Source organism: Lathyrus oleraceus, chromosome 1 (assembly GCF_024323335.1).
Source record: "Lathyrus oleraceus cultivar Zhongwan6 chromosome 1, CAAS_Psat_ZW6_1.0, whole genome shotgun sequence".
Lineage (NCBI taxonomy): Eukaryota > Viridiplantae > Streptophyta > Magnoliopsida > Fabales > Fabaceae > Lathyrus > Lathyrus oleraceus.
Window position 1 is genome coordinate 30,126,645 of NC_066579.1, and position 16,320 is coordinate 30,142,964.

At 38.2% G+C, this 16,320-nt stretch overlaps 1 protein-coding gene across 1 annotated transcript; it reads right to left on the bottom strand.

Moving 5' to 3' along the window:
* Window positions 1-1,911: 1,911 nt before the first annotated feature.
* Window positions 1,912-4,710, bottom strand: LOC127078081 (pentatricopeptide repeat-containing protein At1g11290, chloroplastic). Its single transcript, XM_051018764.1, has 2 exons — window positions 2,465-4,710; window positions 1,912-2,286 (listed from the first exon to the last, which is right to left on the bottom strand). Exon 1 carries the CDS (start codon window positions 4,596-4,598, stop codon window positions 2,502-2,504), a length of 2,097 nt encoding a protein of 698 aa, XP_050874721.1. The 5' UTR covers window positions 4,599-4,710; the 3' UTR covers window positions 1,912-2,286; window positions 2,465-2,501.
* Between the last annotated feature and the right edge of the window lie 11,610 nt (window positions 4,711-16,320).

Consider the following 16,320-nt stretch of genomic DNA (forward strand, 5'->3'; position numbering starts at 1 on the left):
AGCACTATCGGAGAAAATGACATGATTGGTAGTTTAGTTTTGATTGCAAGGGGGAAATGGTAACTTCCACCCATGTGTATTTAAGTAAAAATTTAGGAGAAAACCTCATTCTTTCACACCGCTTCTCCTTGGTAAAAGCGGTGCGAAAGAATGAAGTTTTATAAGTAATTAAGGTGATTCAAGAATTTGCATGTGTGAAATTGAGTACATTGAAGAAGAATGAAAGTTGAATTGATGAAATTATAAGTGTTCATCATCAATTTCATCTCATCTCATTTCAACTTAGGTTCTAAGTAATTAAGGTGAGGTTCTCTTAGGCTTTGACTGGGAATTAGAACCTTTAATTTGAATACATGATGGGGATGTGGTTAGAGAACATAAATGTTTAAATGTTTGTTGATTGCATGTTCAAGTTGCTTGATTTCCATGAACACATGAGTGTAACTTGATGCATGTGTTGTGTGAAGTGTTGTTGGTCTCTACTATGTGTTAGTACATGAGTGTTGTTGGTCTTTAATATGTGTTAGTACATGATTAAAATGTATTTGAGTTAGAAAAAGGATGAAATTCAAGTGAATTTTTGAGTTTCATCAGACGTGTAACCAGTTACAGATAAAGCATAAACCATTACCACCCCAAAAAATTGAAAATTTACAAGTCAGTGGCAACCTGTTACCGGTTACATATTTTGTGTAACCGATTACCACTATGGAAACTTGTCCAAATATGAGGCAGAATCGGCACGTAATCGGTTACACCCATTAGGTAACCGATTACACACCCTTCAATTTGCTTTTTATCCCTCGTTTACCTCATTCCTTGTGTATTTAGCTGGTAAACATGAATGGGCTATGTGTTGTCATGTATATGTGTTATGTTTATATGATAATGGAACTATAATAGCATGCTTTGACGTACAATTGATTAATGTGTTATGCTTCGATGTTAAAGAAGTCAAAATAGCGTGCAATTCACTTAAGTTGATTAAGTAGGATAAATTTAATATAAAAACCACATTGATAGATGTGTTATTTGTCTAATGGATCAGATGGAAATAACTAATAAAGTGAGAAAATCTTATGATGATATGATAACTTAGTATTGCGTTGATTGTATACGTAGCCATACTATCGGTACATGTCGTAAATTTTGAGTTTCAAAGGAAACCAAGCATATACACTCGTGGGAAATATCAATGCTCTTTATAGATGCTTGAGAAATTGTTACTGATAACGGGATAGTAATCCATTTACAGAGGTAGGTTACACCGTAAATCCGACCATAGTGGAAATGTTTAGTTGAAAGTCTATGACCCGTGACCAAACTTATATGAGAAGCGGTGACCAAGGAGAGACGTTCCACGTAGTTATCCATCTCTCGAGGTAGACGTGGCTCGTTTGAGCACGAGTATTGATACTCACACATCGTATGAGACTGGTTAGGTCTTGATTTCTTTACCTTGCGTGATCATAGGACATGTAAGGTAGGTGATAAGAGTATAAGCAGAATATAATTTGAAACACCTTGACCGAATGGACTTATGGTTTAATAGGACTCCACTGAGATTGTAAATCTCACCCCATATTGTGGTTATATTTTTTAGATAAGCAGATGTTTGGACAAGGGAAAATGCAAGATGTCTTGAAGAATTTGAAGATCATGCTATTTGTTTGTTTTTCAGTTTGCTTTCTATTATAGTATTTTGTATATGACATCTCATTGTACATGTACTATGTTGTAGACCTTATTTCTTACAAGTATTGATGTCATTTAGACACTTTTGTTGTATTCACTGCCATATTCTAAGATTTTGAATATTATGATTTTAGACACATTTTATTTAGAATATTACAACCATTTTATCCTCCAAGTCTTCTAATACCAGTGTTGTTTCTATGATGGTTGTCATTTTAAGACCTTCATGTGCCCTTATCATTGATTCTTGTAATTCTTAAATTGCTTCTATTAGAATCCTTGATAATAATATCGTCATCACATTTTTGACTAAGAGAGAGAGATTCCCTTGTTGGATTTGTCAATCTCAAATAGAAGAAAGTAATTCAAACACCAAACCACCAAGAAGAACATTTGGATCCTTCTTGATCAATAGAGCCCTGCATCTTCTTTGTCTTGAGGCTCGGCTTAACCAAAAGATAAATCGATATAGGCCTCTTCAATTAAGTCTCCGTTAAGGAGAGTGCTGTGTTAACGTCTAATTGAGACATGGGCATGTTAGTTCTATGAATCTCGATAGAGAGTGAGAGAAGATCTCTTCATTGGTTCAATCTGAAAATTACAAGAATGAAATTGAATGACTATTGCAATTAATACAAAGATATATCTATACCTAACTAATAATAACCGTAAATAATTAATTAACTCTTAAAAAAAGGGATTAATCTTAAACTACTATAACTGTTTGTAACAATGGTATAACAACACATCAGAATATCATAAACGTTACAGTGTATGGTGAATTGGCTTATCAATTATCTTCTGGTTCAAACTCCAAAACTGAGTTCAAGATCATCATCATCCTCCATGCCTGCTTCAAACTCCAAAACTTTCAATACTGAATATATATCATCTGCTCTTGGATGAGATTGATCTGCGACGCGAAACTCGTGCACTTGTCCATTCAACTCTACCCAGCTACACCCTGGTATTTTCTTTAGTCCTCTATCTCTAAGAAAACTCCTCATTTTAGCAACTTTGTCCCATTTTCCTGCTGCAGCATATATATTCGATAGCAATACATAGTTTCCAGCATTCTTCGGTTCCATATTTATGAGTTTCTCAGCAGCAAGTTCTGCGAAATCGGTTTCTGAATCGTGCATCTTACATGCACTCAACAAGGGTCCATAAACCCTCGCATCTGAATTTAATCGACTATTTTCTATTATTTCGCTTGCTTCATCGACTTTTCCAGCGCGCCCTAATAGATCAACCAAACAAGCATTGTGTTCCTTACTAGGCTGGTAACCGTAAATTTCCACCATCTCCTTGAAAATCTCCTTGCCCTTTTCCACAAGGCCCGAATTAACACAAGCCGTGAGAATCCCGAGAAATGATACTTGATCTGGTTTAACATTTGATAGTTTCATTTGGTCGTATAATTGAAAACATTGAAACCACTCTCCATGGTTAGAATATGCAGTGATCATAGAGTTCCATGCAATTATATCTTTATGGCTGTTTTTCTCTTCATCAAAAAGCTTTCTAGCCATCTCTATGCAACCACATTTGGCATAGCTACTAAGAAGCGACGTCTTCAGCGATTTAAGCGAATCCAGATTGGTTTTCAGCGAGTAACCATGTAAGTATCTTACATAATGCAATGCCCCTATCTTTGCAAAAGCAGGCAAAATGTTGATGACTATTACAAAATCAACTTTAGTACCACACAACTTCATTTCTACGAACAGAGAAAGGGCCTCAAAACACTGACCATGCATTGCATACCCTTTGATCATTGCACTCCAAGAAACCACAGTCTTGTCCATTATCAAACCGAAAACCTTCTGCGCCGAATTTATGTCGTCACACGTTGAATACATGTCAATAAGAGAATTATAAACAGAAACCTGATAATCTGAACCATTTCTCATCACTTGAGCATGCATCTGCTTCCCCCACTCGTTGAACTTTAACTTTGTGATCGAAGAAATTGTGGGGATTGCTGTGAACAAGTCGGGTCTAATCCCCGATCTAACCATACAATACACAAGTTCTAAGGATTCCTTAGGGTAACCTTTCCCAGAATACGCCGAAATCATTATGTTCCAAACTACAACATCCTTCTCAGGCATTTTCTCGAACATCATTCTTGCATATTCTAGATCACCCAACTTAGCATACATAGACAACAGCGCAGTATTTACCGTTAGTTCCTTACACAAATTACTCACAACAACCAAAGAATGAAGAACTTTCCCAATCTTCAATGAGTTCAATTCAACACTAACCCTTAACAAGTTAATAACAGTAACTGAATCGGGTTGTTGTATATTCTCTTTTCTCATCCTACAGAAAATTCGAAAACTTTCCACAAATTTCCCACTTTCATAAGCCTCATAAATCAAACTATTCCAACAATTCAAGAAACCATACAACTCTATCAAACAATTTCCCACCAAATCAAATTCATCCACACCCAATTTCACTACATGCCCATGAACCATCGCCAACACCCATTGTTCACGACACACATAAAACAAAGACTTCAAAACAGAAACACAAGAATCTTCATCTGGGCACATGGATTTCCCAACCATTTCTTTGTACAAAAAAAGAGTCCTTTCGTATTCAGCAAACTTAAACAAGCTTCTAAGGTAAGCATTGCAGAGAAGTGAATCTGGGTTTTCGGTGAAGTGGAAGAGTTTGTGGGAGAAATGAAAGAGTCCAAAGTTGGAATAAGAATCAATGAGTTTGGAAGAAAGAGAAGAGTTTTGGTGGAGACCGTGGAGGAAGAATCTGGCATGGATTTGTTGAAGGTGTTGTGGTTTGGTGCATAGATTTAATATAGAAGAGGTTGTGGTGAAAAACCTTGTTTGAAAAAGTTTAATGTGGGGGATTTTGGTAATGTTAAAGTAGAACATGTCTAGAATCTAACCAACGTACAACATGTTACGTTGATCACCACTCACTCACTCACTGCAAACAGAAAACAGAATTCAAATAATCTTTAAAAAGGAAGCTTGCCGATTTTTGAATTATTTGACACCCTAATGTATTTTATTAATTTTGTTCTGACTCAATTATATTTAAACTTTCTTTAAATATCAAAATCTTAAAAACGGACATAGAATTTGTCTAGAGTGAAAATAAATTTATTTATAATTGTTTCAAAGTTAGAGTTGATGAGAATGAATGGTTTTACAGTGTATTGTATTACTGTGGTTTAGGTTTCCAATATAGTGGAGAAAAGTCTGACATATAAGATTAACACTTTAATTCTCAAGTTAGTAAGAGAGTGAAAAATTTGAATGGAAAAGGATTTGAATACCAGAGAAATAACGTGTTCTCCTCTCTAAATAAGAGAATTGGTTAGCAACTGAAAGTGTGTGATTAAGCCTGAGTTGCAACATTTAACTTCCTTCTTTTACTTTCGTTCGATTTCTTTAGGGTTTCTGGGATAGAGAATGTTTGAGCTGACTTACTTGCTACATTGTACTTGCATTTGTTTTTTGTTACAACATACTTAATCATGGTTATTGTGTCAAATTTAACCAAGAAGGCCGATAAGAATATTTTCAGGAGAATGAGTGGATTCAAAAATATTGGATATTGTTTTGTTTTTTGTTCGTGAAGACGTTTTCGACCAAGAGGTAACTAACGTGGGTCCAGTGGCTGACTGAGAATGTTTTTCCCGGATGGAGATAAAAGGATTTGTAGTCAATACGACGGGTGTGCGATCCCTTTTCACGAATGTGTGTTATATCTCATAGGTTATCGTCTCATATCCAATGAATTTGAATTTGGCATCCTAAACCGTTTGCTTATTCCCTCCTCGCAATTGCATCCAGTAAGTTGGGAGTTTATTAAAGTTTTTTAGTACCGGTGTGAATACAAGGGGATAAAGCTGACTCTAACGTTGTTATTTCATCTTTATAAAATCCAAAACAATGTCAACTACGTGAATGGCTTTGGTATATTTTCTTTGAGGCAAAGTTTTAGAAATTTTTATGGCTTATTCCTACAGTGTGAAATATTTTGAGGACCATTTTTCTTGGTCACCCCTCTTAATGAGGAGGCGAATGCGAAAATATGCCACTTAGAGTCAGGTCTTTTTCTCAAGTGCACGAACGTTTTTCGGAAGTATTGAACTCAAAGCCATTACTTGACATGGGTAGAAATGTATCATATAGGAAAGGGGACTTGTCCGAGGAGAAGATATACTTGGAGAAACCAGATGGTGGCCTTCTCTCAAGAGCTTGGTTATGTTGGTGGAGTTGTTCCATTCGATGTGGTGTCCAGAAACCAGTTGAAAAGGTGCATACAGACTCTTTTGCTAGTGGATGCCAAATAAAAATAGGAAAAAAAATAATTTTAGGAAGTGGTGCTAGATCCTTATTTTCGCTACTTCATTTCTATAATTTTTTTACGTCTTTTTTCTTGATCATATAGACACGATGAAGAGTGAAGATGTTATACAGAAATTAAGAAAGAAGATCCAGGTTGATGTTACTTTGGTTGGAATTCAAAGTAAGCCTTCTGCTAGAGGAACTTCTACCTCTGGTACGCCTGTTCTGACACCTTTTGGTTTGGTTATCAAGAAGATTACTCATATTATCCCTCATTTTGCTTGAAACGAGATCCGGGCTTCCCTTGATCAATTCATTATAGATGAGTTCTTGCCATTTCCATAAAAAGAATGTGAGGAAAGGTTAGCCTTTATCCCTTAGATAGAAGAGGTTAAGGTTAAAAGGCATATTCGTAACAGTCCCCATCCTAGATCTGCAAGGGGCAAGCTATCATTCAGATGAAGTCAAACCTCGTGATACTAGCTCGTCATGGCCCGAGGACAGACATAAAATTTCAGTCTTTAATTTGAGATGAAGATTACACTTTTTTTTGTCTTTTTAAGGAATCTTGGCAAAGGGAGTTGGCTGAATTGGCTTGTTATATTCATTGAGAGTCAACTGCTTTGGCATTTGTTGTTGCTGGTCATTGATATGCTTTCTTATCTGACTGTCTTTGCCAAGAGAGGAAGAAGCTTAAAGAACAGGTTGGTGAAATTACAATTGAGATAAACTAGCACATGAAGGAGATCCAAGATACTTATAATTCATTTTTGGTTGTGGATGCCTCCGTAGAGCCTTTAGAGTATCATGAGACTCCAGTTGAAAATGTGAAGCTGCTTGTCCGGGAGGTAACTGAGAAGAACGAGGCTTTCACTTTTGTCCAAGCGTATTTGTCCAAGGGTGTATGATCGCGAGAGGGTGTTTATGTTCTAATTATATGATATTTGTGAGTCCATTCTCTCAACCCTTTGGGTTAGAGTATTAACAGATGGCTCTTTAGGCCAGGTCATAAGAGGAAAACAATTTTCTGATACTTTCTTCACGAGTATGTTGGAGTAGGGAGAAGACTGGTTCTTCCTCCAAAATTAGAGGGACAATTTCCTTCCTTTCTTATATGGTCAAAATGGTTTTCTCCTTAGCACCTAGTCTGCCATGTGCGGGTAAGATAAATTAGGCGGTAATCACAGGCCTAGATTGGGCGATCCTAAGCCATGGATGAACACACCGAGGTAATGCTCACCTAGTCATTTCAAGCCTTAGGATATTTCTTTCTAGGTATTTGGGCCGACTCTTTCTAGACCAAATAAAATTATATGATTCCACTGTCCTTGAAGCACAAAGTCTAGGAAAAGTGAAATGATTAATTTAGATCTACAATGGTTTTTGTGAAACCTATGTTAACGAGCCCCTTATCTGTTTCCATGAGTGATCCCCTAATGTGTTGCTTGTGGTGATTCCCTCAAGCGTTGTTTGGGGATAGTCCCTCAAGCATTTCTTAGGGCGATTCCCTAAAGAAATGCTTGGGGCGAGTCCTCAAGCATTTCTTGGGGAAACATATGCATCATTAAATGCTCTATCATGATTAGAAATTATTGGGAAGGTACAAACAATGTGAGCCTTTGATCTTAGTGAATCCGTCAAAAATGGACTGTAGATGGATTTACTTTTTAACTGTTGAGACATATGCATGGTAGGGCAATAATGCTTACACAAACTAGGTATTTTTATTTATAATAAAGGGATTCATGTCCCCTTCTTATCCATTACATCTACATGTTCTCTTTGCTCTCTCATAGAACATTTATTTTTAGGTTCTCCCAGATTTGTATCCATCCTACTTATCTCATTCTTTTAAGTACAAGTATTGAATTTCTCTTTTTTTCTTTTTCATCCTTTATCATTCCAGAATGGAAATCATTATAGATTTAGATGAGAGTGGAAATTTGATAGAGCCATATAGTGAGGTGGAGTATATTGAACTATGGAGACAATGTGTTAGAAATGCAAGATGGCCAAATGCGATAATTGATTACAATCTTGTTGGGCTATAGATGTTTGGAGTTATGATAGTAATTCTGATTCTAGTAATGATAATGACCCCGTGTTCCCCTATTATTTCCCAATAAAATTAAGTCCGTTAATGGCGTTTATTTACTTAAAATGCTTGAGGGTGGAAGATTTCAATAGTGTTTACAGAACTCAAGAGAAAGCGGATGCCTTTGTAAGAGCATAAACTTATCCGCTTAAGGTGACAAGGCATATGTAATCTTAGAGGCTTGTTTCAAAGAAGAGCATGTTAATATGGCCATCTCTTATGGCTCATTCGATGAGTGTTCTACTGGAACCTTTCCATTGTTTATGACTTCAGGGTGCTAATTCCATTTACTCTTTTCAACTCCAACACCTTGTAACTATTGACATCACCCTTTCTTAGTTATCGCCCAACGACTGGACTTTAATAATGGCATTTGAAATTATTTGCAGCCACTTGGAAGTCACGCATACTATATGAACTTCCTTTCCTTTTTATGGAATCAAATAATTAAAGAGTTCGAAAGATAGGGTTGTGAGAGTGTGGGTCGGGAAAATACTTCTATGGTAATCTTCGGGGATGGCAATAACTATTGCTTCCCTTTATACTGGATTGAAGACTATATGGCCAAAAATTTATTCAATCGTGATTATTTAATAATCATAGAGATGTAAAAATTTGAGATTCTGGAAGAGTTCTTCATTATCATCTCTGAAGAAACAGTGGAGCACGATTGTTGCAACGACTGGGAGAAGAAAATTGATGAATACATGTGTAAGTTTAATTTTTACATATGTGCCTTTGGCCAATTTGTCTTATTTTTGTCTAATGTTTATTTATTTTTTGTTTGAAGAATGGATAACCCTATGAACATGGCTGAGAGGAAAGCTCTTTGTGCAAAGAAAAAGGTTAAGTAATGCGAGAAATGTTTGACGACCCCAAGAGCCATTATGAAGGCCTCCTGACCAAAGGAAAATATAGAACTATAGAGGGGGGAACCATCCTTTGTCCTTAATCCATCACAGTTCTAAATTATGGAGAGGTTAAATTAGTTTCCTCCATATTCTAAATCCATGAAAACAAATGTGTTATGCCTTTGACTGTCATTTTGAAGAATGGCGATGGGGGTGAGGATCACAATTGGTCACCTATTCGGGCAGACATTTTGGGAGCTCATTTCCATAGCTCATTAGCGCCCTCTCTTTAGAATAATGACTTTAACGCCAAAAATCAAATGGGTGATCACTTAAATTTTGATGCTTAATTTCCCAATGATTAGAAAATAATGAGTTAATTGGGAACCAAACGTATGTCCAGCCTGGTGGAGACCTACCTACTAAGGGGGCTCGTGCTAGAGCACGTGTGTAACACCTCAAAATTTGCCCTCCTCTCTTGGGACTAGCATAACATATTACATAGCATTTTTAGGTCATTAGGCAGTGCATATTGCATATCATGTGGTTACATTGTGCAAGTCATCCTCACAAGTCTTGATCAGGAGATGAAGAGGTCATGTGCATGTTGGGGTTTCATTGGACTGGTCATTAATCATCTGAGGATGTGGAGGTCCAAATTAGGGTTTTGTGATTCTCAAGGAGATTGGTTCTTATCTTGTTTGAAATGATTCATCATTATCATCATGGTTTGTCATCATCAAGTGTTTGATCAAGATTCCTTGAGATTAGGGTTTTGACCACTGGTCAACCCTAATCAGTTGCATTGGGCCAATCAGGGCATAGCAAGGAGATGGGGTCTATGATGGAGATGGGGATCATTTTATGATTATATGGAGCTTATTGAGGCTAGGGTTTCATCCTTGAGCCATTTCATCAGAGAATTGGGGCTCAGATTGATCAGTGCATTGCCAGATTCATCTATCAGTTGAAAAGTCAACTATGGTCAACTGTGCTTGATTTTATGGATTTGGAGGTGGAATTGAGTTGGATACACTTCATTCATGTTGAAACAAGTGTTATTTGACATTGCAAAGTTCAAGAATGAAGAAAATAAAGTCAGGACAAAAATTGCCAAAAATAGAAAGTGACTTGTAATGGAAGTTTCCAAAAATGGAAAGTTTTTGACCACAAAATTACATGTCCAAGTAAGCTTCAAATGAAAATTGGTTCAACATGAAAGTTGTAGATCTTGGTCTCACCTTTTTAAAAAGTCCAAGAACTTGAAATTCCCATGTATGGTTGGCAAGTTATGGTCCATTCAATTTCAAAAATGACCCATAATCAAAGTGGCATAACTTCCACATGGAGTGTCCAAATTGAGTGATCTTTTTATGTTCAAACTCCATTTAACATGTACTATCATGGTGCATAGTTGGAATTCATCAAAAATAGTCAATGCAAAAGGTCAATTTTCAAGTGCACAATTAAAAGTCCAAGGGCAAAATGGTCCAAATGGAGAAATACTTGGAATTTTGGAATGGGAGTTTTTGCAACACATCACATATGCCAATTAGAGATGGTTTCAACTGTCATAACATTTCAAGGTTCAATATTTGGCTAGGTCATTTTTGAACTATCACTTAAAATGCAAAATTTGGCATGACATATGGAAAGTGAGAATTACAAAGCCAATCAACATGGAACCAATGCCAACACATCACAAATGATAATTGGAAGATGTCTGAGCTGTCATACAACTGTCATGAGCCCTTATGTGAAATACCAATTTTGCCCTTGCACTTGAAATTGCACATTAAGCTAATTATTTCATTTTGGTTAATTGGAGATTAACAAAGTGATTAAGCAAGAGTATAAAGCTCTAATTATAACTGAAATGCTAAACACAATCACATTCACCAAGAATTCATAACTAACTTTCCCTCCAAATTGCAAATTCTCTCAAATTTCATCAAGCTTTTTTTCAAGAATTCTTCACCAATTCTCAATCATTTCGAGAAATTCTTTTTGCTTCATCTTCCATGGATCATTAGCTTGGACTGTTTTGGTGATTTGGAGCAAGAGAGCATTGGATTCGTGACTGTCCAAAGTGTGTTCAACAATGGTGAATTGAGATTTCTTCCACTTGGATCAACATTGAGCTAAGCTAAGCGTGTCGTTCATCTTCCTCAACCTTCTTCTTCACCTGTTTTGGAGAATTACATCAAGAAGCTTCAAGAATCGTCACTGCCATTGCCAAGGTGCATGAATTCGAATTTCATCATTCTTTAAATTGTCATATGCTTATTGTAGAGCTTGCAACGTAGATGAACGTGATACTCTTAGTTTTTGATTTGATTAATTGTGGAATGAGATATTTCGATTTGAAGTTTTGATGTCATTTGCATTTTTGATCGATCCGTGAGATATAGTGAGAGTTAGGCAAAATCGTTAGCATATTTGTGACCTAGGTTGAGAGACGGTTCCAACGGTACCTCGCTTGTCCATTTTCGTTGAGTTTCGTTCTTGACCGGAGCTGGAGATGACGATGAATACAAGCGCGCGAAGAACGCATGAATAGTGTTTAAAAATTTTCTGGAATTTCGCTGTAGATCTCCACTGCTTGCGTTTGGCTGTGCGGTTAATGTTTATGCTACAGTAGCGCGCGCATGTGATTTTTAAAAAAATAATTACTGTAGCTTCTGCTGAACCATTTTGCTAAATCATTTTCTACATAGGCATTTGCACTTTTGCTCTTATAATATACACGTGACATGCCATTGCCTTATTAATAAGTAATTATTATTTCATTTTTCTTTTTCTTATTCAATTCCATTTGATTACATGATCTTAGAAAATTAATAACTCACTCATTTTTCATCCTATTTTTGTGAAATTTTTTGTGCCATGCTCATGAGGATGTGTAGAATTTAATGATATTTTTTGTGAATTTTTTGCATGTGTAGAAAAATAATTGGCTTAGGGTTTGATTATATGTGCTCATTTTGTATACACCATGCCAAAACCTTCATGAAATGCTCATGCTTCCAAAGAAATGAACGAAAATTTTTGTGCTTATTCTGGACATGTTGATGGTGATTTTCATGTAGAGTTTGTGAATTTTGGATACTTGGTTGATTAGATATGAATTTTTGGATTAAGGTGTGACAATTTGTGTCACACCAAGCTAGGTCAACTTTCTGATTTTATTTAAAATGCTTAGGGATGTTGGTTTGAGCTGAAATTTTGTGTGGATGATCATTGATGTGTCAAGATAACATGTGACTTTTGCTGGAATTTTTTGTTGCATTTTCAAATTGATTGATAATTTTCTTCACTGTTGGTTCATTTTGCAACATTGTGTGACACATGTTTGTATTTCTTTTGTGAAATTCTCATATGGTATTGGATGAAGATGGAATTTGACATGAGCATTCTAGAGACATTGTAGGACATCATGGTTTTGATCCCATTCATTTCTAATATGTTGTCACTGTTTTATGAATTATTGAAGTGGATGCTTGCTTGAATGTCTTGGTTTGGCTTGAATAATTGTGTCTGGACTTCTTGATTTTCATTGACCTACTTTCTTTTGTCCAATTGAGCTGAAAATTGACATGCTATACATTGAATATGTCCTGTTTTGGTGTGAATTTTTGTGGAATTAATTGAATGGTTTTGGTATGCTTTTGAGTGAGATAGTTCTGTTTGGTCTTTTGAAGTTGCAAATTGCATGATTGATGTTAAATTGTGTATGAAATGATAATGGTGATTGATATGAGCATGGGACCAATTGCATTTGCTTTTGATTTGTTTTAATGTGATTTTGGTTGAATTGCACTTGCTGTTTAGAACTTGTTATCCCCTTTGGACCCTAGGCTTGGCCTAGTGGTCTAGTTTCTCACATTTGGTTTGGATTTTCAGGTTGAAATGCAAAAGGCTTAAGGGAAAAAGTGCAAGTTGATTAAATTGAGTTTTGTTTGATGTTGTCCACTAACATGACTTTGTTTTGTAGGGATTGATGCTTGAGCTTGAGCTTATAGCTTGCACTTGTGTGCATTAACTTGTGTTGCTTGTACAGATTAACTGATTAACCATCTGCTGTTTACTGTTTGTCTGTCTGAGTACTGATGATACTTGATTGATTTCAGGTACATTTAGTCGCTTACAGTTCTTTAAGAACTTGCTTGCTGCTGCTTGGTTTTTAAACCACTTGAGGTAGGACTTCTATTCTCCATGTAGTCTGGAAGACCTGGCCTGTTACTTGGCCAGGCAACTGTCTGAAGTCCTCCTTAAGAGGCGATGTTTGTGGTTGTTTACATTTGTGCCAAGCAGGTAAAGACCTCTATGAGGCAATTGGTGGATCAAAGGGATATGCAATCTATCCCCCACTATTCTGTTGAGTCGTCCCTCTGCTCACACGGCAGTGTGTTGATGCATTGGGACACAAACCCAAGATCTTGTGCTGTTGCACAATCGAGTCAGAGTCTTTGAGCGTAGAAGGGTCCCTCCATTCTGGACCCACGCTCCTTTGTCTGAAGCTCTCCCTGGTTAGGGATAAGAGCTGTGAAGTCTAATCTTCACTCACCTTTCATCTGCTTCACCTTAGCCTCGCAATGGCAAGGTTAAGAGCGAATACTACCCATGTACAGATGACTTGCTTCGGCAGTCAAACCCATTGTTTGAGCCTCACTTGATTGGCTATAGTGTGTGCTTTGTGAATATTTGTTTGCTCTGTTTGCTTGTATGCTTGTATGCTTGCTTTCTTCCTGGGTAGGATTAGCTTGCAGTTGTGCAAGTAGGTAGAAACCTCAACGTAGGGCAATGATGCATGACAACACTAGGCTCGAGTACAGCTCCCTGGTAGTGTGTCTTCCCTTGGTTTCTGGCTAGAATTTCTTTCCCTTGAGGGGGAACTACATCGCCCTGATCCTCGTTCCAGACGAGGTATGTAGGCAGGAGACCGTGCGAGGTCTCTCCGGGCACTTTTTTTTCTTTTTGTGTGTGTTTGCTTGTTATCTTCTTGTGTGTCAGGATATGGACGTAAGCCCAGCGATTGGCTGTACGTATCCTGATTGTGTTTGTTTGGTTCGGAAGCTGACGTAATTCCATCGAGTGGTTGTCGGGTTCCAGGTTTGCCTATGGGTGTGTGTGTCTTGTTTGGCGTGCGTGAGCCGAACTACAGCAGCTCTGATTCTCGTTCCAGACGAGATATGTAGGCATAAGATGCGATGTCCTATCGAGCTCCTTTCTCTTAACCCCACCTATGTTCCTTGCGTGTGTGTGTGATGTTTTAGCAACCTTTTCTTTTCTTAGAGCGTGGATCCCGTCGAGTACGACGGACGTGAGGGGTGCTAATACCTTCCCCTTGCGTAACCGACTCCCTTACTCTTTCTCTTTGGTCGCGAGACCATGCTTTTTCCAGGTTTCTCTGAGCGTTTCCTTTCCCTATCTTGGGATAAATAACGCGCAGTGGCGGCTATGTGTGTTGTTTTGTTTTAGCCCGCCGGTTGTTTTTTCGCGGATGCGACAGCTGGCGACTCTGCTGGGGATTTGAATGCTGGATGTTGACCTGTGCTGGTCCATCTTCCCTAAGCGAGTCCTTCCTAGCGTTCTAGGATGGTTTAGGTTGCTTGTGATGCTTGATTTATTGCGTTTATTATTCTAACCAGTGTATATATTTGCATAAATATTTGCATGCATCATACTATCATGTTGTTGCCGTCCTCTGTGCAGGTGGTTCCTCTGTTTGGGGTGGGTGTTCTGAGTGGGGCTAAAACCCAGGCCCGAGTATACACCTAGGATTAGCGTGGTCTCACGTCGCTCACATGCCGGTTGGGCACATTGTTGCGACGTGACATACCACAAGCCGGACGAGGTTCATCTGAGAAGTGCTCTTCCAGTGGGGTTTTCCACTTTGGTTGGGTTATCTCTTTTGAGCTATTGACTCTGGTGACCGATCATTTCCCGGATCTTTGGTTTAGACGATCTTAAGGGAGCTACAATGGCACACCCGAAAGGGCAAACCCATTGAGTATCTCTGCCCGATTGTCGAGGCTATTATCCACCTTAGGATGACCTATTTAGAATTTACCTGTGAGGGGAGGGTGATTCTTTCAGATGCATGTTCAGATGGTGACTTTGATGGTGACTTTTTGTTCAGTGGATCAGAGTCCTATTTATAAGTCGGATTTATGGTCATTTATTTCCGAGACGCCGGAGTGCTGTCCGTATTATTTATCAGTGGGGATCCGTTTATTTCAGGATTCCCCGGGCCGATTCAGATGGTTATGGGTATCTGCTCAGAGATTGTCTGATGATGATGATGATGATGTATTTGTCTTCCGTTTATTTCGGAACCCTTGAGATGGATTGGTGGTTACTTGTTCCCTCAGATGGTTATGATCAGTTCAGAGATCAGGCTTCAGTGCAACAGATGATCAGATGGCTTGGAGGATGGCAACGCATTGCATTCATTCATTAGCATCATTACATCTTGCATCTATTTGCATCTAACACATGTTTACCCATATGCAGGGACCCTTTTGATCGAGATTCTGGTTGAGAGACTTTCTGCCCAGACATGAGAAGACCCGGTTTGAAGGATGATGTTGCTTACAGTTTCTTCGACCCAAAGATCAGTGTGCTGAAGGGTATGATAGCTTTGATTGCTCCCGACCATGTGGGGATGTTTCGTGAGGTGTACGGGGGTATTCTGAAGATGGTTTTCAGACTCACTGACAGAGACAGGAGCGCCATTCATACTCTTCTCCAGTTTTATGATCCTGAGCTGAGGTGTTTTGTCTTCCCAGATTACTTACTCGGGCCGTTGATGGAGGATTATGCTGATATTTTGGGCCTTCAGATCAGAGATCAGGTTCCTTTCTATGCTACCAAGGAGGAACCTGATATTGGAGGGATTGCCCGTGCTCTTTATTTGAATCCTGAGATGGTGAAGGGTAATCTGAAAGAGAAGGGGAAGTTGCTTGGTTTTCATTTGAGTTTCTTAGAAGCTAAGGCTAAGGAGCAGGCGGAGTTGGGTAATTGGGAAGTTGTCTGTGCTTTGATTGCTGCGGGCATTTATGGGATCATTCTGTTTCCGAACCAGAAGAACTTCGTGGATATTAATGCCATTCGCTTGTTTGTTCGAAGGAATCCTATCCCTACCTTGATCGGAGATGTCTATTATTCGGTTCATAACCGGAATGAGAAGAGGCGTGGGGGATTGATTCGATGCTGTGCTCAGTTGCTATTCAAGTGGTTTATAGGTTACTTGCCTTCCAAGGGTGCTTTTGTTCTTCTAGGCCAGAATGTTAATTGGGCGACCAAACTGATGGGTTTGAGGGCCAAGGATATAGATTGGACTCACAGT